General features: G+C 49.1%; 1 protein-coding gene and 1 pseudogene across 10 annotated transcripts in view; one reads left to right on the top strand and one right to left on the bottom strand.

The window, feature by feature from the left end:
- Positions 1–20,765, top strand: part of USP20 (ubiquitin specific peptidase 20) — a 55,478-nt gene that overhangs the window by 18,739 nt on the left and 15,974 nt on the right. For 4 of the 10 annotated variants that reach the window (XM_053559823.1, XM_053559789.1, XM_053559794.1 and 1 more), the window contains exons 2-10: positions 1,814–1,915; positions 4,755–4,851; positions 12,726–12,779; positions 14,439–14,501; positions 14,840–14,971; positions 16,229–16,325; positions 16,678–16,747; positions 18,539–18,652; positions 19,616–19,694. In XM_053559823.1, coding sequence (XP_053415798.1) covers positions 4,771–4,851; positions 12,726–12,779; positions 14,439–14,501; positions 14,840–14,971; positions 16,229–16,325; positions 16,678–16,747; positions 18,539–18,652; positions 19,616–19,694 — 690 coding nt within the window. In that variant the 5' untranslated portion in view covers positions 1,814–1,915; positions 4,755–4,770. Of the gene's footprint in view, positions 1–1,813; positions 1,916–2,099; positions 2,153–4,752; positions 4,852–11,641; positions 11,724–11,913; positions 12,030–12,725; positions 12,780–14,438; positions 14,979–16,228; positions 16,326–16,677; positions 16,748–18,538; positions 18,653–19,615; positions 19,695–20,765 lie in introns of those variants that run through there. The other 6 variants (XM_053559808.1, XM_053559846.1, XM_053559830.1 and 3 more) reach the window with 6 other exon arrangements.
- LOC128564362 (glucosamine-6-phosphate isomerase 1-like) lies at positions 4,865–9,013 on the bottom strand (annotated as a pseudogene).

The raw sequence follows: 20,765 nt of genomic DNA, 5'->3' as shown, positions 1-20,765 counted from the left end.
TGGTTTAGAATGGGTTAGCAAAGTGTGGCGGTTGGCTAGGCTTGTTTTCTATGGCCCTTGAATTAAGAACTTTTAAGGATTGGGAAAAAAAGAGTATATGACAAAGGTAGATGTGACCTGTAAACCAGAAGCTATTTACTATCTGGAGCTTTAAAAATTGCCGATCCCTAATTTAGGGCTAGGCTCTGCCCAGCTGATGAGGACCGCACCCATTGCTGACTATCCAGATGATTAGCCTTGGCCAAGTTCCTTCATTACTTAAACTCCAATTCTGTTTCTTCATTTGTAAAATGGGGGTAGTGAGAGTGCTTCAAGGGTTATTAGCCACAAGCGTTTTTCTTCCTCTTGGACATTGCAGGAATGTAGGTTATACTTGTGAATCAAGACTGGGCCTGTCATCATCATTCTGGTCCTGGGCTTCAAGGTCACAACTTGGGTGGTGCCCGTGGCTCAGTGAGTAGGGCACTGGCCCCATATACTGAGGGTGGTGGGTTCAAACTCGACCCCAGCCAAACTGCAACAGAAAAAATAGCAGGGCGTGTGGCGGGCACCTGTAGTCCCAGCTACTTGGGAGCCTGAGGCAAGAGAATCACCTAAGCCCAAGAGCTGTAGGTTGCTGTGAACTGTGACGCCACAGCACTCTACTGAGGGTGACAAAGTGAGACTCTGTCTCAAAAAAACAAACAAACAAAAAACACAACCTGACTCCTGCCTTCCCCAGCCATCCAGCTGGAGAGATGGGGCACATACCAAAGACACAGAACAAACCCACACACTGCAGCTTAAAATAATGCAGGACTAGCACCAACCCAGGGCACTTGGCCTGTGCAGAAACAATGAAAAAAAAAAAAAAATTTTAAAAACCAGCTTCAAGGGCGGCACCTGTAGCTCAGTCGGTAAGGCGCCGGCCTCATATACCGAGGGTGGTGTGTTCAAACCCGGCCCCGGCCAAACTGCAACAAAAAAATAGCCGGGCGTTGTGGTGGGCGCCTGTAGTCCCAGCTACTCGGGAGGCTGAGGCAAGAGAATCGCTTAAGCCCAGGAGTTGGAGGTTGCTGTGAGCTGTGTGAGGCCACGGCACTCTACCGAGGGCCATAAAGTGAGACTCTGTCTCTACAAAAAAAAAAAAAAACCAGCTTCAAGTGAAGAAGTTTGGAATTTAGAATCTCTAACCCATTATTGTCATGTGCCTATTTTAAATGTTAGCTTCTAACTGCCTCACTCCTTTAAAATGCCCACATCTGGGATACCATGGCCCAGCAGAGAATAGGGGCGGGAGTAGTGGTGACATGGATGCACCTGGTTGGGCCTATAGTCTGGGGTTGCTTAAGACTTGGGGGTTGGAGGTTATAAGCATCAGGGATCCTTGACAGGCTCAAAGGATGATCTTAGCAACTTAGTGGCATGCATGTGAGGGTGGGGCTTCCTCTCAGGATGGTTGATGGCTGTGGCAGCCTGAAGGGGCAATAGAAGAGAAGGCCCCAGGCTCCCTCCTGCAGACCCTTCTTTGAAGGTCTCCTCTCGAGGGATCACAAAGGTAATGACCCGGCACTGATAAGGAAAGCTCCAGCACCCTGTAGGAGGAGCCAATCCTGTTTGCCATCTCTGCCCAACCCTGCCATAGCTGTCCTAGGAGCAGCCCCCGTGGATACACTGGGGAGTGTGATGTCTCGCACATGGACATCCCAAATATACATTGGGATATGTATACTTGTCCCTCCTAAGAGGAATTCTGGGCTACTTTTAGGCTCTAGTTGGTGCTAAGAGTGATTTTAAAATAAAACTATAAGATGTGCTCTGGTTCATCCCCTAGGCTCCTTGCCAGAGGCTTCCACTCACACCAGATCCTGCAGCCAGCCCCTGCCAGCTGCCTAAGGAGGATGCGAATGCTTGACACTCCCTGCCTTCCGCAGAGGTGAGCCCAGCCTGCTCTCCTCAGGCTGATCTTTTAGCACTACAAGGAGGAAATGTGGGTTTTTCTTTTTAGGCGAAGTGATGGCATTGTGGTTATGGAATGGGATTTTTAAAAAGTTTTTATTTCTTAGAAAACATATGTGACTGGAATGTCATTTCATGCATGTCTGGGATTTGCTACAAAGGCAAGAGGAAACAGGAGGCTAAGATGAAGCAAGATTGGCCAGGAGGAATCTAGGCACGTGAGGATGCGTTATACACTTCTGCCTGCTTTTGCATGTTCACATTTTCTAGAAGTTAAAAACAAGTGAGCGGCGCCTTAAGAATCTGACCAACTTGGGTTTCTGCTCTAGCTCTGACATTCCTATCTGTGAGAGCTAGAATAGGAGCCCCTATTCTCAGTTTATGAAGTGGGCTGGGCACAGCTGCCTCTGAAACGGCAGGGAGAATTTGTGAGGATGTGGCATGTGGAAGGTGCTTAGCTTGTATCTTGCACCCAGGCAGCACCAGTAACTCATGCTCTGCTGGAAGTCTGGCCAGTTGATCTGGACTGACTGACTGAGGTGGGGAGGAGATTGCAGGAGAAGCCTGGGGGGTCCACCTCTCTGACCAGCTGGGCACACACATGGCTTCTTTGATGAAACCACTCTTGGCTCCATTTATGTTGTGGTTGGTTTGGACCTTACTTGGCAGCAGTTTGGAACTATTATCAGATTCGTGGACGTTATTCTGCTAAAATATCAAGTAACTGAAGCATTTTTTTTTAGCTTTATTTATTTATTTTTAAGACAGAGTCTCATTCTTTCGCTCTGGGTAGAGTGCCATGGCGTCATAGCTCATAGCAACCTCAAACTCCTGGGCTCAAGAGATCCTCTTGCCTCAGCCTTCTAAGCAGCTGGAACTATAGATACCTACCATGATGCCTGGCTCATTTTTTTAGTAGAGACGGGGACTAACTCTTGGTCTCTTGGTCAGGCTAGTCTCAAACTCCAGAACTCAATCAGTCCCTGCCCTCTCACCCCTTGACCTACTAGAGTGCTAAGACTGCAGGCATGAGCCATCTGCCCAGGCTGATTAGTTATTTAAAAATTTTTTTTAATTATACATTCACAGGAAGTTACAAAAAATTTATAGGAGGTCCTGTGTACTCCTTCCTGGTTTCCCTAGTTGTAACACATCTTTGATGTGTCTGTAGTTCAGCCAGTAAAATGACGCTGGCACAATCCATAGAGCATGTTCTCATCTCACCAGGTCTGTGCACTTTTAATGTATGTGTAGATCCAGGGAGCCACTGCCACAGTCCCTACCACCAAGGATCTCCTTTCAGTGGAACATTTATTTTCCAAGAAGGAAGTCATTGTTTCCTGATTTAAAGATGTATGCCCTGTGTCATCAGCAATTTATTTTACATTACTTTGGACTTTCTAATATCATCTTAGTTTTTATCATAAACATGTATCATTTAAATAGCAATAGAATAGCAAAGCTATTCTTTTTTGTTTGTTTGTTTTTTTGTTTTTTTGCGGTTTTTGGCCAGGGCTGGGCTTGAACCTGCCACCTCTGGCATATGGGACCAGCGCCCTACTCCTTTGAGCCACAGGCGCTGCCCAACAAAGCTATTCTTTCATCACTGGAAACCCTTCATCCCCACACACCTTGTTGCTATTTGACCCATACTGCTTCCAGGTGGGTTATCTGCCTTCTGTGCGACTTCCTCTTTGCTCTCAAGGACGTCCTTTGCTTCCCTGGTGGTCTAGTGCTCAGCTCTTATGGGTGGGGCTCCTCCTGCTGGGCACTTGGACTTCCCGTGGCTCTTGAGAAGACCTCAATCAACACCGGCTCTTAGGCTGGGTACGGTGGCTCACGCCTGTAATCCTAGCATTTTGGGAGGCCAAGGCAGGTGTATTGCTTGAGCTCAGGAGTTTGAGACCAGTCTGAGCAAGAGTGAAACCTCATCTCTACTAAAAATAGAAAAATTAGCCAGGCGTCATGGTGGGTGTCTGTAGTCCCAGCTACTCAGGGGGTCCAAGAGTTTGAGGTTGCTGTGAGCTATGATGATGCCATGGCACTCTACTCAGGGCAACAAAGTGACACTCTGTCTCAAAAAAACCCAAAAAAGGTGGCGCCTGTGGCTCAGTGAGTAGGGTGCCGGCCCCATATGCCGAGGGTGGCGGGTTCAAACCCAGCCCTGGCCAAAATGCAACAAAAAAATAGCCGGGCGTTGTGGCGGGCGCCTGTAGTCCCAGCTGCTCGGGAGGCTGAGGCAAGAGAATCGCGTAAACCCAAGAGTTAGAGGTTGCTGTGAGCCGTGTGACGCCACGGCACTCTACCAAGGGCGGTACAGTGAGACTCTGTCTCTACAAAAAACAAACAAAACAAAACAAAAAAAACAAACAAAAAATAATCATTTGTTCTTGCCTTGTTGAGTTGCAGCTTTCCCATACTACCCCTCCTCTGCCTGCCCTGTGGATGGAGTGAGCTCCCAAACATAGACTGGGCTTCCTTCTAACAAAGCGTCCACAGTTAGGACTCTCTGGCCTGTAGCTCCAGGAATGCAGGCTGGACTCTGTGTCTTCCCTACCAAAACTTCTGATTATTGCAGCTGGCACTTGCCGGCTCCTCTCCTTGTGCCTTTTGTCTCTGTGAGTTCTCGGAATAGCCCACTGGGATAGCTGTTGTCTTCTCAGAGAAGGGAGACTTCTGAAAGCAAGACTTAAAGAGGTTAAGCCATTTCCCTGCATCACCCTACTCAAGGACAAATTGTACACTTAACCATTGCCTCCTTGCCTGCCATCAGCAGTGGCTGCTGTTAACCCCAGACTGCTTGTTTCTTCCTGTAGGTGAGCCCAGGCCAGAATGGGAGACTCCAGGGATCTTTGCCCTCACCTTGACTCTATAGGAGAGGTTACCAAAGAGGACTTGCTGCTCAAATCTAAGGTAATGTGCCAGATCCTATGGGGCAGAAGCCCCACCCAGGGCTACCACTTTCCTGGGGTGTGTATGTTTCTGGCACAGTGGAACTGGCTCCGTGACAGTCTCTGCTCAGCCTTCCGTGTAAATGGAAACGCTGGCATCTGTCTGGGAGGCCTTGTTCCGGGGCCTGTGTCCTCACAGCCATTAATTATAATTTAGACCAGGCCATTTGGGAGCTGATAATGGTTTCTTTCCATTAGCTGTTGGGGTGGGTGCCCAGAGCCTCTCTGAGGCAGGGAACGATTGCTGCTTTCAGAGCCCAAGGACATCCTGACAAATGTGACCTGAGAAGAGCTCAGGGAGGCCTGAGTAGGAGGCTGAGGCCCTTCTCTGATATGTCCTTACTGTCTTTTGTTAAATTTTTTTTAAAAGGTAACACTATCACATGGGTCAATAATGAAACAATTTAACATGATAAGTATAGACCCTGTGTGGTGGCTCATGCCTGTAATCCTAGCACTCTGGGAGGCTGAGACAGGTGGGTCGCCTGAGTTCATGAGTTCAAGACCAGCCTGAGACAGAGCTAGAGCGAGACCTCGTCTCTAAAAAAAAAGTAGCTGGGCATTGTGGCAGGTGCCTGTAGTCCCAGCTACTTGGAAGGCTGAGGCAAGAGAATCACTTAAGCCTAAGAGTTTGAGGTTGCCGTGAGCTGTGATGCGACAGCACTCTACCAAGGGCAACAAAGTGAGACTATCTCAAAAAAATAAATATAAATAAAATAGCAAGAAGTATCCCCCTGCCCGATGCCCCCATTCTACCCTCAGATAACCATGTTCATTGGTTTCTTTATGCAAATACAAGTGGTATAATTATCTTTTTTTATTTGAAAATATTGGAGTTGGGCGGCACCTGTGGCTCAGTCGGTAAGGTGCCGGCCCCATATACCAAGGGTGGCAGGTTCAAACCGGGCCCCGGCCAAACTGCAACAAAAAAATAGCCGGGTGTTGTGGCGGGCACCTGTTGTCCCAGCTACTTGGGAGGCTAAGGCAAGAGAATCGCTTAAGCCCAGGAGTTGGAGGTTGCTGTGAGCTGTGTGATGCCATGGCACTCTACCTAGGGCCATAAAGTGAGACTCTGTCTCTACAAAAAAAAAAAAAAAAAAAAAAAAAAAAGAAAAGAAAATATTGGAGTTATAGGAAACATAAGTCCATTGATCCATTAGCTTAAAACAGATTTTTTTCTTGCAGTTTTTGGCTCGGGCTGGGTTTGAACCCGCCACCTCTGGCATATGGGGCCAGCGCCCTACTCCTTTGAGCCACAGGCACTGCCTAGCTTAAAACAGATTGGGGCGGCGCCTGTGGCTCAGTCGGTAAGGCGCTGGCCCCATATACCGAGGGTGGTGAGTTCAAACCCCACCCCGGCTGAACTGCAACCAAAAAATAGCCGGGCGTTGTGGCGGGCACCTGTAGTCCCAGCTACTCGGGAGTCTAAGGCAAGAGAATCGCTTAAGCCCAGGAGTTGGAGGTTGCTGTGAGCTGTGTGATGCCACAGCACTCTACCGAGGGCCATAAAGTGAGACTCTGTCTCTATTAAAAAAAAAAAGATTGACAGCATAGTTACACACAAAAGATAAAGAAAAAACACTGATACCAAGCTCAGCACTTACAGAGAAGCCTGAGCCAGGCTCCGAAAGCTCTTTCCCAGAATTAGAGGTAGCAGTAGCTTCAGACAGGCATCAAAACAGAGAGGAGGCAGCAGCATCCTACCCACAAAGAGTGAAAGGAAGGCTGAGGAATAGACCATCTTAGGAGCCAGGGTAAAGAACTGGGCAAAAGGGCTGTATTTCCTGAACATCAGGCCGTACCGCATGAACTTGAAAGGCTTAGAAAAGCAGAGTGTTTTAAGTGGGGAAACAATATTAGAAGCATTTGGTATGTTGTCTTGGACTCAACTATGACGGAAGCGTGACACTTGTATTGCCCCTGAACTCACATCACTCAGATTAACATAACACTGATGTTGTGGCAATGTCTACTGCTCCACTGGGCCCCGACTTACCAATGAGTATGTAAGAGGAGCCACAGGGAGACTTCCTAGTGCTCCTGGAGGGTCCTTGAGGGGGAGAGGTTTGACATGGCTATGCCTCTTGAGGCTCTGAGTTTATCAGCAAAAGCCACCTCTTCGCCCCACCCACCCAAATCCTTCCTTAGGGACAGAAGCTGTGAGAGCAGATGGCAGCTGGGGAAGGGCTGGTTGTCTGCCATAGCACTGTATTGACTGCTTCCTTGCACTCATAGTACATACTGAGTTTGTGTCTTCATTTGGAGCAGTGATGCCCAAACGGGGGCAGCCCTGTTTAAGAATGCTCACAGGACTCTCCAAAGGGTTTAATATCCACAGACCCCTAATTCCCTCCCATTTGAGAATCAGCACATAAGGATAGGCATTTCTGATTGGAGTGTGTTGTACACGTGAACAGTAGCTGAGGCAGAACTTCATGATGAAGTACATTTTTCAAGTTTTCTATTTTTCTGGTTAAGTTACAAATCATTCTCCCTATAGCTAAACGTCATGACTAGACTCCTGTTCTCAAAGCTAAGAACAAGAGTTCCACCCACTTATCTGGAGTAAGTGTACTAGATTAAAGTACAAGTGTAGGGATGATGCTGCTGGAAGGCAGATACAGTCCAGATGTGGTTCGCTCCCTCCTCAAAGGCCTTTGTACAGAGCACACGCCTTGTGTGCACCTGTGGTGAGATCATCACCTCTCCGGCATCCGTGCCAGTGCCCCTGCCCACTGTCAGGGCCATGGCGGGCAACTCGGTGAGCTCTCCATCAAAGAAACTAGCATTAAGCAGGATGGGGTCCCTGGCCAGCATCTTCACATGGGTCCAGGCGCCAGGCCCAAGCCTGGCTCGTTGAAGACTCTGTGTCTCTCAAGGCCGTTTCCTCTAACAAATAGCTCTGTCTTGCCTGCAGCCTGATCTTCTCTTCAAAGGCATCACATTCAGCCTTTAGGTCAGCTGCATTGCCATCCAGAATGTGGATGTTTTCTGGGTGGCTGCCAATGTACTTGAAATTGTCACTCCACTTCAAGCTGGTGAGCTCGGGGAAGGCCCACATACTGATGAGTATGTTGAAAGTCTTCATGTATTTAAAGGGCATGTCCCCATTCTTGTTGTATTCACTCATCTTCTTATAGCAGCCAAGTGGGGAGCTCCCAGGGGGAGCCAAAGTGAAGGACTTGTCTGGCCCTGGTTAAAGTGGGCAACGCAGTTCCTGATGTATTCGGCCGCCCACTTGATGACCTGAGAATAGTGGTCTAAGATGATGAGCTTCATCTTGTCCTGCAGCCAGCAGGGTTGAAGCCTGGTTTTGTGGGTTTTTCAGATATACTTATTTTAAATTCTTTTCTTACATAAAAGATGGTGTAGTGTAGTTGCTGTTTTATAACGTGCCTTGCTCACCTAGCGGTGTATTGGAGCTCTTTCGACATCAGTACAGAGATGGCTTTCTTGTTCTTTGTCTAGAAGTTGCACTGTATTTCATTATTTGGATACAATAACCGATCCTCTGTGGGTTGATACCTGAACTCTTTGCCACCTCTTGGCAGTACAAACTATGCTTCAATGAATGGCCTCGTAGAATTGTCACTGTGTCCATGAGCAGAGTTATGTGCAGGCATGTTCCCAGGAGTGGGCTAAGCGAGTCAGATTCCTAGATGTATTGCTGATGTCTTCTTTCCAGACACCTAATGCTGGTCATTTGACCTCACTGCACCAGCAGGTCCTTGGTGGCCTTTGGCCTGAGCTAGTTAGTCATGGGCCTGTGTGTGGAAGCAATTCAAGGTGTCTGTGGCTGATTTGGGAGTAGAGAGAGGCTTGGGTTCATTCACACTATCTGATGCTAGGTTTCTTTCCAAGTCTAGGGAAATCTGAGAGCAGGTGGGAGAAGGGAAGTAGAGCACGGCTGAGATAGGCACCCTTTCCAAGTATGTTAGTGCTTCTGGAGCAGAAACCAAATGTGTCTGGTCTGGGGCGCTCTGGGCCTGTTTGTCAGAAAGTAGATCTTCACATTAGGTGCCGTGGCTCACACCTATAATCCTAGCACTCTGGGAGGCCAGAGGGGGAGGATCACTTGAGCTCAGGAGTTAAGAGACCAGCCTGAGCAAGACCCTGTCTCTACTAAAAATAGAAAAATTAGCCCTCGGGTTTGAACCCGTCCCCCTCGGTATATAGGGCCGGCGCCTTACCGACTGATCCACAGGCGCCACCCCAACCAGCACTATCTTAAAATATTCAGAAGGGGCAAGGATATGAGCTGGTAGCTCACAGTGAAGGAAATGCAAATGAGCAAGAAACTTTTTTTTTTTTTGGATTTTGGGCGGGGCTAGGTTTGAACCCCCCACCTCTGGCATATGGGACCGGCGCCCTACTCCTTGAGCCACAGGCGCCGCCAGCAAGAAACTTTTGAAAACAATGTTTAACTTTACCAGTGGTCAAGGATATTGATAATGAAAACAGGACTATATCTTTTTTTTTTTGAACACAGAATCTCACTTTGTCACCCTCAGTAGAGTGCTATGGCGTCACAGCTGACAGCAACCTCAAACTCTCGGTCTTAAGTGATCTTGCCTCAGCCTCCCAAGTAGCTGGGACTGCAGGTGCCTGCCACAACGCCTGGCTATTTTAGAGGTGAGGTCTTGCTCTGGCTCAGGCTGGTCTCAAGCCCGTGATCTCAGGCAATCCACCTGCCTCAGCCTCCCAGAGTACTGAGATTATAGGCATGAGCCACCGTGCCTGGCCTGGATGCTGCCATTGTTCAGAGAGGCAAAAACAGACTATCATATTCACAGCTGGAGAAAATGGACCACTCATGTTGGGATGGAAATTACTGTAACCTTTAGGGTAATAGCCCTGCTTCTGGGAATTTATCCAGTAAAAATGTATTGGCTTGGTGCCCGTAGCTCAGTGAGTAGAGCGCCAGCCACATACACTGAGGCTGGCAGGTTTGAGTCCAGCCTGGGCCTGCTAAACAGCAATGACAACTGCAACCAAAGAATAGCCAGGTGTGGCAGGCGCCTGTAGTCCCAGCTACTTGGGAGGCTGAGGCAACAGAAATTCTTAAGCCCAGAAGTTTGAGGTTGCTGTGAGCTGTGACGCCACAGCACTCTACGGAGAGTGACAAAGTGAAACTCTGTCTCAATAAAAAAAAAAAAAGTTAAGTACCAGTTGGAAAGATACAGGTACAGCAGGATTTCTTGAACATTATTTGTAAAGGAGAAAAACTGGTGGCAGCCTGAGTCTTCATCATGAAGGGATTGGATGAATAAATTCTGGCGTGTCCATAGTGTGGGTCACTGTGCAGTGATAGCAAAGAATGAGATGTGCCCTCTGTACAGACTCAGAACAGTGACTGAGTAGGTGACAAACACATGTTACAAAGAAGTATAATAGTGTGATCTTATTTTTACTAAAAACCACTGTATGCATATGTTTGTATAAGGATGAACAGATGTATTTCAGTCATTATAGTATATATGTATTATATATTTCAGGTGATGTAACATATTACCTGAGTTGTTACAGCAAGCATGTGATACTTTTGTAAATCAAATGACTGAAATGAAAATATCAGTAAAAACCTGGGATGATCAGAGTGAAAAGTGAAATTAAAAAGTCACAAGAGAGGGTGGTGCCTGTGGCTCAAGGGGGTAGGATGCCGGCCCCATATGCTGGAGGTGGCGGGTTCAAACCCAGCCCTGGCCAAAAAAAAACTGCAAAAAAAAAAAAAGTCACAAGAGATTCCAACTTCAGCAAGTCAAGAGGCTGCTCTGAGTCTGCTCAGCAGATAGGCTGACCTCCTGCCTCCCTATAGCAGCCTCAGTGAGCACCCTTCAGTCCCACAGATTGCAGAGCTCAGCCCGTTGTCTGGGACGAGCTGCTTCATGTTAGCCCTCCTGCGGGGTCTGTGTTCAGGCTCTTTATTAACACAGCCAAAATCCAGGTTTAGTGATAATGACGTGTTGCCCTGGAGTTTTGGGGGCCAATGTGGCTACCCTCAGAGGGTAGTCAGCCTTTCCTGGTTTGGGGACCTTGCCGCTTAGGGGCCCAGACTCCTTGGCTTTACCTTCTGACCTTGCCCTGCACAGTGGTATGACCTGTCTGAGCCCCAGTTTCTCATCTGTGAAAAGATGAGTAGGACCTCTGCACAGACTGGTAGGGATGACATGAGTCATGTATAAAGAACTTAGCTGGAGACTTGGATCACTGCAAGCCCTTACCAGGTGTCCGTCCTCATCATGACAGAGCCTGACACTGTGACCGCTGTCAGAGACAATCACTTAGAAGTCATCTCACAACTCATGGCAGCATACCAGATGTAGGACCTCAGTTGGGAATTGCTGTTCTAGACATACACAGATGTAATTATTTAGGGCACAGTTTAAGTTGCTCTAACAAAGAGACTCTGAAATACAGTAGCTTAAATGAGATAGAAGTTTTTCTCTCATGAATGCACAAAAGGGAGATAGGGCTGATAGGGTGGCATTGCCATTCTTAACACGTGGCTTTCATTTCTGAGTCCAAGGTAGCTGCTTCAGCTCCTGCCATCACATCCACATTCCAGCCAATGGTAAGAAGAGAAAGAGCAAGGGTGGTACACAGCTCAGAAGTGCTCAGAAGTGGTGCACATAACTTTTGCTGTCCTCTCATTCATTGACTGGAACTAAGCCAGATGATCACAGCGGAGGCTGGAAATGTAGCTGGCTGGCTAAGTGCTCAGCTAAAATTTCTGGGTTCTGTTATTAAAGCAGGAAGGGGAGAAAGGACATTAGACAAGAAGCAGGCTTCATCAACCACATCACCAGAAACCTGGGTGTTTCCTGTGCTCGACAGGTACGTTGATCTCTCAGGCCCTGTGAAGTCCTAGGGGTAGGCCAAACAGTCCGTCCCTCTCTCATTGACCCCAGAATCTAAATGAGGAGAAAGGCTCCAATAAGTAAGTGCCATGAAGGTAGAGTAGAGGGATACTGGAACGGTATATTAAGGGCCCGTTTGTTTAAACTTTATTAATTTTTTGAGACAGAGTCTCACTCTGTTGCTTTAGCTGGAGTGCCGTGGTATCAGCCTGGTTCATAGCAACCTCGAATCCTAGGTTCAGATGACCCTCCTACCTCAGCCTCTCAAGTAGCTGGACTACAGGTATCTGCCAGAATGCCTGGCTGATTTTTTTCTATTTTTAGTAGAGATGGTGTGTCACTCTTGCTCAGGATGGTCTTGAACTCCTGAGCTCAAGCAATCCACCCGCCTTGACCTCCCAGAGTGCTAGGATTATAGATGTGAGCACCACGCCTGGCCACTTGTTTAAATTTGTTTATTTTATTATTATTATTTTTTTTTTTTGGTCACCCTGGGTAGAGTGCTGAGGCGTCACAGCCAGCTCATAGCAACCTCAAACTCTTGGGCTTAAGTGATTCTCTCGTCTCAGCCTCCCAAGTAACTGGGACTACAGGAGCCCACCACAATGCCCGACTGTTTTTTGTTGCAGTTGTCATTGTTGTTTAGCAGGACCTGGCCGGGTTCCAACCCGCCAGCCCTGGTGCATGTGGCCGGCACCGTAACCACTGTGCTATAGGTGCCAAGCCACACTTGTTTAGATGTAAATGATTTTATTTAAAAATGTTTTTTATAGACACATAATAAAAATTCAAACAGTAAAATATAAAGTGCCCCCATGAGGATCCTAATTTCAGTGGGTAACCTGACAAAGGCCTTTTTTAGTCAGGGCCTTGAAGCTGAGACTTTAGGGTGAGTGTCAGCCAGGTGGGAGCAGACCCTGCTCTCAGCTCCCCACAGGCTGCTCACACTTTTCTTTCTCTCTCACCTTAACCCACACAGGGAAGCTGTCAGTCTTGTGGTGTAACTGGACCAAACCTGTGGGCCTGTCTCCAGGTAAAGGATCCTTGTGGCTGTTGGGGTTATAGAGCGCACTCTGGAATCGGGTTGGGAACGTCTGTCCCTCGTGGGCAGAGCCAGAAACCTTGGGCAAGGTCACAGGGCTCCAGAGACAGCAGATTTCTGGAGCCCTGAAAGCCATTAAAAATGACAGGAGGAAAAGCAAGTTGGAGAAGGCTCTGGACTGAATGATCCAGTCTTTGTAAGCGACAAGGTTCTATACTGGCAGGTGTATGAGAGGCGATGTGGGCGTCTGGCTTTGAGGCCTAGCACTGTCACTTGGCAGTCTGTCCCTGGGCCAGGCTGGTCTCCTCCCTAGGCCTTTATTTCTCCACTTCCCCACGCTGGAGCTTTGACGACTGTACCCACCCCTAGGGCTGGGGTGTAATACATGAGACAGATGCTGTGATGGAAGTAGCCTGCTGCGGGCCCTGAGATGGTATCCAGGAGAATATGGAGATGTTTTGATTACTTTTACTCTTTTTAATAGGTAGTAGATGTGACATAATATGACAGCTTTTTCTAGGTGGTGGAATTACAGGTAATGTTCTTTTTTTATTTTAGTATTTAAAAAATGTTCTATAAATGTGTATTTTTATAGTCATATGAAGAATGACTGTTAAAATTTCTTTTTAAAGAAACCCCACAAGTCTTTTCTCCAAACTGGAGGGGTGTGTGTGTGGGTGGGGGGAGACATAAGTAGAAGCAAAAAAGAGCTACGAGGTGAAGATATCCAGTCAGTTTTTACAGAAGATTCAGTGCTCCCCTGACTCATGGGACTCCAGCCTCTCCCATTTGGGCCTGTCCCTCAGCATAAAGTATATCGTAAGATGCTGTCTAGGTACATGGGGGATGTCAGGAACTGTCAGGCAGGGTCCTACCTCATAAGAGCTCACAGTTCCCCAGAGCGACAGACATGGGAGGCTGATGCACAAGATAGCATGAGCTTCATGACTCAGACAAAAGATGCTTTTCTCAAGAGGCCCTCACCAGCCTGCGCAGTGCTGGCCACAGGTAGAAGTGACACCCAGTGCTCCTGTGGAGAGGCAGGCACAGTCACTATTGGCTGGGAGGGAGGCCTGCAGTGGAAAGGCCCTTGAGCTGGGCCTTGGAGGTTGAGTGGATTTGGGACAGGAGAGCACAAGGCCCAAGGCAGGGTCACCAGGCCACATGCATCACTAGGGGGCATTGAGTCAATGCTGCCCCAACCGCCTCTGCCTTTCGTTTTGCATGCCTGGTGTCCTTTCACCATACCCATCATTAGAAGATGGCTGTGAGGCCCAGGGTTCCCCACCAAAAACAAGGATCCCAATAACCAGCCCATCAGGAGGTATGGTTTTGGGGGGACAAGAGAGTCTGGGCCCCAAGCAGCCAGGCCCCAGCTGTGACCCTGCTAGGACTTCTGCAGGAGAGCAGGAGCCCAGGCATCTTGCTCAGAGGGCAGGGGCAATGTTTATGGTGGCCATCCCTGCCCAACATGAGCTTCAAGTATAGAGACCTCTGTTGCTTTGCGGGGAGAGAGCCCCAATACCTTGTGGTTCCTGGCAGGTAGAGTTGGGGGACACTGACTGGCTGAGGAGTGGAGTCAGAACTCCACAGAACGCTGCTCTGACGCTGTGCTCTGGGCCAACCCATCTCCTGTCCTCTCTCCCCCAGGCCGCCTGCCCCTATGTTGGCTGCGGAGAGTCCTTTTCTGACCACAGCACTATTCATGCACAGGTGAGTGTGGCAGGCGAAGTGTGGGCTCTGCACCAGACTGCCTGAACCCAAACCCCAGCTCTGGCCACCTCCCAGCTCCACCTGCCTGCTCTGGCCTTCATGGCGGGGCTGTCAGATGGGGTAATCACAGCAGGGTTGCTGTAAAGAAGCAAGAGAGGATAAAGGTGAAAGCATTTTGCACATGTACTTTTTTGATAAATGGCAGCCTTTGGTTTTGTGAGTAAAACCCCTGTCCTGACAGGGCCTCTTACTGGGGCTGAAGAGCAGAGGCAGCCCTAGTGCTTGGGCCCCTAGTAGGCCAGTGTATCCTTGACCTTATTTTGGTTCTTTCCATCGAGGCGAAAAAACACAACTTGACAGTGAATCTGACCACATTTCGGGTATGGTGTTACGCCTGTGAGAAGGAGGTGTTCCTGGAGCAGCGTCTGCCAGCGCCCCTACCAGGGTCCTCCCCCAAGGTCTCAGAGCAGGTAACAGGTGCAGTGGATCACTTGATTGTTGGCAACACTGTCAAGGACTCAGGCAGCGTGACCAGTGGATTGGTGGAACGTGGGTGGGCGGTTGATGTGTGTGCAGGTGACCTTGAGGGGCTCACATCAGCAGATGCTCACTGAGCCTGACTGTGAGCCACAGCACGTGAGGCCGTACCATACAGAGGTAACTAAGGCTGGCCCCTCCCTCAAGCACAGTGGCTGTGGGGCAGCTATGGAAGTACAGGCTTGGGGTGGGCTCAGGGCCATGGGCATGTGTAGACCTTTCTAGATACCATGGGAGAGGGCTAACAAGGTCACGGCCCCAGGCAATCCTGGATCCAAAACGTTTCCTAAGAGAATCCTAAGCAGTGGAAAATGCTGGGAAATGCATTGACCAGTAAGCAGCAGGGTGCTGTGCAGCCCTTAGCAGTGGTGGGTCAGCAAGTCACACCTGAAGGGCCTGCCGGCCTGCCCTTGGGGAGCAGTTGGTCAGTCCCGCTGTCAGAGGACCTGGAGTGCCTGCAGGAGGCCAGCATAGTGCTCACTTGCATTGCTGTTTTCTCCCCATGTGGGCCAGCTGAGAGGTGCTTGACTAGTGCTTACTGAATACATTTGTGAACTTGGTAGATATTTATAAAATGTATTTTAAAAGGCTATAAGGCAGCATATCCAATATCCTGTTTTTACATATGTAGGTGTTAACAGCCAAGCCTACTTATGTACATACGGACTGTCGTCAGTGGTTCTCTGAGGAAAATGAGGTTGCATGCTTTTTCTTTTTTTTTTGTAGAGACAGAGTCTCACTTTATGGCCCTCGGTAGAGTGCCGTGGCCTCACACAGCTCACAGCAACCTCCAACTCCTGGGCTTAAGCGATTCTCTTGCCTCAGCCTCCCGAGTAGCTGGGACTACAGGCGCCCGCCACAACGCCAGCTATTTTTTTTTTGGTTGCAGTTTGGCCGGGGCCGGGTTTGAACCCGCCACCCTCGGTATATGGGGCCGGCGCCTTACCGACTGAGCCATAGGCGCCGCCCTGCATGCTTTTTCTGTTATTTTTTCCCCCAAATTATAAATAATTATTTTCATTATTACAAATAAAAAACACAAGTCACCGAATTCTCAGGGTGAAGCCCCCAATCCCATGGAGTCCTCTGCTCAGAGGGACCAACTCAGCCCAGCATGGGGCTGTGGGGGCTTGGGGGCCTCTGACCTAACCCCCCTTTCTCCCTGTTTCTCCTCTGGGTCTTTAACATAGGACTCTCCACCACCCTCCCATCCTCTGAAAGCTGTTCCTATTGCTGTGGCTGATGAGGGAGAGTCTGAGTCAGAAGATGATGACCTGAAACCTCGAGGTAATGGGAACAGAGGAAGCTTGGGGGCCTTTGCTGAGGTTGGAAAGCTCAGGGTCTGTCTCTGCTGGCACCATGCTGATAGAGCAGAGAAGGGCAGCACAGCATGGTGGCTTCCCTCTGAGAGCTTTGTTGCCTTCTCAGCCATGTGACCTTGGCAGGTGTCCCCTTGACTGGAATCTGTCACATACACCCAGTTAACTCTGTCGTGAGCAGAACCACATTAACTTACTTGGAAGCTCCACCCTTGTCTTTCTCAGCTTGGGTCCTGTGGGATTGAGAGCTGCAGCCGAGTCGTTCGTGAGGTCTCCTCCAGGGTACTCACCTCCCCCTCTCCATTTTGTTCATTTCCCAGGCCTTACGGGCATGAAAAACCTTGGGAACTCCTGCTACATGAATGCTGCCCTGCAGGCCCTGTCCAATTGGTAGGTTGTCACTCTTCTGTAATCCTAGCACTTTGGGAGGTCAAGGTGGGAAGATCCCTTGAGCTCAGGAGTTCGAGATCAGCCTGAGCGAGAGTGAGATCCTGTCTACTAAAAATAGAAAAATGAGCCGGGCGCTGTGGCGGGTGCTTATAGTCCCAGCTACTTGGGAAGCTGAGGCAGGAAGATGACATGAGTCTAAGAGTCTGAGGTTGCTGTGAGTTATGGTGACACTATAGCACTTTAGCCTGGGTGACGGAGTGAGACTCTGTCTCAAATAAATAAATAATAGAAAAGTAAAAACATAACGGCTAGGTGCAAGGCATGTGCCTGTGGTCCCAGCTGCTTGGGAGGGACCTGCTTGAGCTTAGGACATGGTGGCCATAGTGTACTGTGATTACCCTGTGAATTACCATTGAGGCCCAGCCCAGGCAACAGAGACCTTGCTAATACAAATTTATTTGTATACAAATAAATAGAAACCAGGAAAAAAGGAATGGGAGAGACACCTTCAGCAGGGGAGATGCCTGCTGCAGAATGAGCCTGAGAGGAGGAGTAGGAGCTGGTTCTTCTCTTGTTCGTGCAACAGCTGTCCCTCAGCCTTAAGGGCCTGCCTTCAGGAGGCTCACAACAGACCCAGGAGAGAAAGGGGGGCGTGTTCACCTCCTGGTGCGGCCACAGCAAAGTACCACAGACTGGTGATTTCAGCCACCGAAATGTATTATCTCTCAGTGCTGCAGGCTGCAAGTCCAATGTCAGGGTGTTGGCTGGGTTGGCTCCTTCCAAAGCCTCTCTCCTGGCTTGTAGATGGCCACCTTTTCCCTGGTTCCTCACATGGTCTTTCCTTTGTATACCGTGTGTCTGGTGTCAATTCTGTGTCTCCAAGTGTCCTCTTCTTAGAAGAGCACCAGGCTGGGTACCCGTAACAGAGTGGTTATGGCACCAGCGACATACACCAAAGGTAGCGGGTTTGAACCCAGCCCGGGCCAGGTAACCAACAACGACAACTGCAACAAAAAATAGCTGTGCGTTGTGGCAGGTGCCTGTAATCCCAGCTACTTGGGATGCTGAGGCAAGAGAATCACTTGAGCCCAAGAGTTTGAGATTGCTGTGAGCTGTGATGTCACAGCACTCTACTGAGGGTGACATAGACTCTGTCTCAAAAAAAAAAAAAAAAAAAGAGCACCAGTCGGCCAGCCAGGGTGGCTTGTGCCTATAATCCCAGCACTCTGGGAAGCCAAGGAGGGCAGATTGCTGAGCTCAGGAGTTTGAGACGAGCCTGAGCAACAGTGAGACTCCCCATCTCTGAAAATAGTCTGGCGTTGTGGTGAGTACCTCTACTCCGAGCTCACAGGACTCACTCACATGTTACAGGTGAGGAGCTGAGGCAAGAGGATCACTTGAGCCCAAGAGTTGGAGGTTGCTGTGAGCTATGATGCCACGGCACTCTACCAAGAGTGACAGAGTAAGACTGTCTCAAAAAAAAAAAAAAAAAAGAAGAGGAGCAGTCGTTAGATCAGAGTCCCCCCACAGCCTCATTTTAATTTAGTCACCTTATAGTTCTTGTCTTCAAATGTGCTGAGGTGCTGGGCTGAGGTGCTGAGGTTAGGGCTTCACCATGAGGATTTTAGAGGGACATGATCCAGCCCATGCAGGTGGGATCCTTGTAGTCACCTCAGGTGTTAAGGGGTCTAGGGGCCACTGTGCATCCCTGAACAAGTGCTCCAGCTCTTCATAAATGATGCCACACACCTCTTGCCCCTCCTGACTTGGTTCACTTTCCCCTGCCCCCAGCCCCCCACTGACCCAGTTCTTCCTGGAGTGTGGAGGCCTGGTGCGCACAGATAAGAAGCCGGCCCTGTGCAAGAGTTACCAGAAGCTGGTCTCTGAGGTCTGGCACAAGAAACGGTGAGTGACTGAGGCCCTGGCCTGGGCAGTGTATAGGGACGGGGTTGTCCATCAGTGCCCTTCACTGACACTTCCTGTGGATTCAGCCCCAGTAACACTTTGCCAGACGTTCTGCCCCTGCAGGCCCGTAGGTGTGGGTGGCATCCATCTCTGTTTTACAAATGGGGAAACCAGGGCACAGAGAGCTTTAAATATCTTGCTAAAGATCACATAGCTGGCCAAAGGTAAGCTACAATTTGAACCTGGTGTTGACCCTGGCCAGTAGTCAACACCCAGGGTCTGTGCCGAGAGACGTGTGTGACCAGTGCTGGGCCTTGTCCCCAATTCTGTTTGTGTGTAGCTGGCCTGGGCTTTTTTTGGCACAGAAATGAATTTAAAGAGCAGGAGCTCAGACTAGATCTGTCTCTCCAGGAAAAGTCAGGAATAATTTTAAATGAGTGCATAGAAATATGTGTAGAAGCAGATTAAAAACCAGGATGGTACAATGTAATTCCAATTGTGTAAGAAGCCAAGTTTAAATGTATACCTGTATGTACTTTTGTTTGTTGTTTTTCTGTTTTCACAGAGAAAACTGGAATCTAGTTATCTAAGGGTGGTACCATTAGTTGGCAGTGTTTCTTTGTTGGGTTTTTCTGAAATTTTGGATTTATTAATAACGAACATAAGACTTTTGAAATGAGAAAAACCACAATAAATGTTAGAATAAAAGCAGTCTTTAAAGTGGACTTGTCGTGGCCTAGCGGGAAACCGTGCCATCCTGGTCAAGAGCGCTTTGCCTGGGCAAGGTGGCTGTGACTTGATGCTTTCCTTCTTATCTGTAGAGTTGTGTGGGCCTGTTGGGGTCCTGGCCGGGGAGGCACCTCCCCAGTTCTCAGGAAGTACCTCGGAGTCTGTCCAGCCTTCTTGGCTAAATTGAGTAGCCCAGCCAGGCCTCCTGGATTGAGGGATGTGGTCTTCCCACAGGCCGAGCTATGTGGTCCCCACCAGCCTATCTCATGGCATCAAGTTGGTCAACCCTATGTTCCGAGGTTATGCTCAACAGGTAAGCCATCTTAGCAGCCCAGCCTGGGGCCATCCCCAGGCCTGGCTTTGAAGCCAAAGCCAGAATGGAAAACGGTAGCAGTCCCTATGGACCAGGCTCTTACCACCTAAGCCTATCACATGTATGAGGACATTGGAGCCTTCCAGCAGCCTGCCGGTAGTTAGCCCCTCTTTACAGATGGGGAGACTGCAATTTGGGGGCTGAGGGATGTGCCTAGGCCACACAACTGATACCTGCCAGGGAAGTTTGCACTCAAGCAGCCTGAGTCCACCCTCAACTCTGCACTCGAAGGGGCACATGGTTTCTTATTCCCCAACCCCAACCCATGGGCAAAATTTCACTGTTATTAATGTAAAAATTTTGATTAGAAAAATTGTTTTTAATTTGGTGAACATTTTTAAAACCAACCATATTTTCCTATTGAGTAAAATCCCAAGACTAAGGCAAAGCAGAGCGAGCCACCTCCAAGCCTCAGCCCTGAGCTGGTGGTCCCTGTGATGCAGGCGCCTGCCCCGGACTGCTCCAGAGCTGGACTCGTCTGAGTCATCTCTGCTGCTGCCTGCATGTGAGACCACAGGTGGAGAGGTGGTTGCATGGGCCTTTGGCTCTCTCCTTCTGCCCCCATCACCCTGCCTGCTGTCCTTTGCCAGGGTGAGAGCTGTTGGGCATTTGACTCTTGCCTGAGAAGCCCAGTGCTGCCTGAACACCCCTCTTTTTGAGGAGTATTAATATCCACAATGATCCGAGTTTACTGTGACCACTTATTAAGTGGTCATGCCATGCCATGTGAGTGCAGCCCTTTTAATCTTCACAAGACTCACCCACATGTTACAGGTGAGGAGCTGAGGTCCGGAGAGGTTCTACACGCCATTCAGACCACAGTGCAGAGTAGCAGGGATGGGGTTCAGGCTCAGTGGAGCATGTCCTTCACACAGCACTGCCCGACTCTGCAAGGCAGCCTGCTGGCCCTTGGCTCTGGGCTGTGTGACATCCACATGGACTCTGGCAGGACCATCCCTTTCTCTGGTTCTTGGGTGTAACATAGGGGACTATTCTGAGTCTGAAAGATAG

This window comes from Nycticebus coucang, chromosome 2 (genome assembly GCF_027406575.1).
Source record: "Nycticebus coucang isolate mNycCou1 chromosome 2, mNycCou1.pri, whole genome shotgun sequence".
NCBI lineage: Eukaryota > Metazoa > Chordata > Mammalia > Primates > Lorisidae > Nycticebus > Nycticebus coucang.
This window is presented reverse-complemented; position numbering and strand designations above follow the sequence as displayed.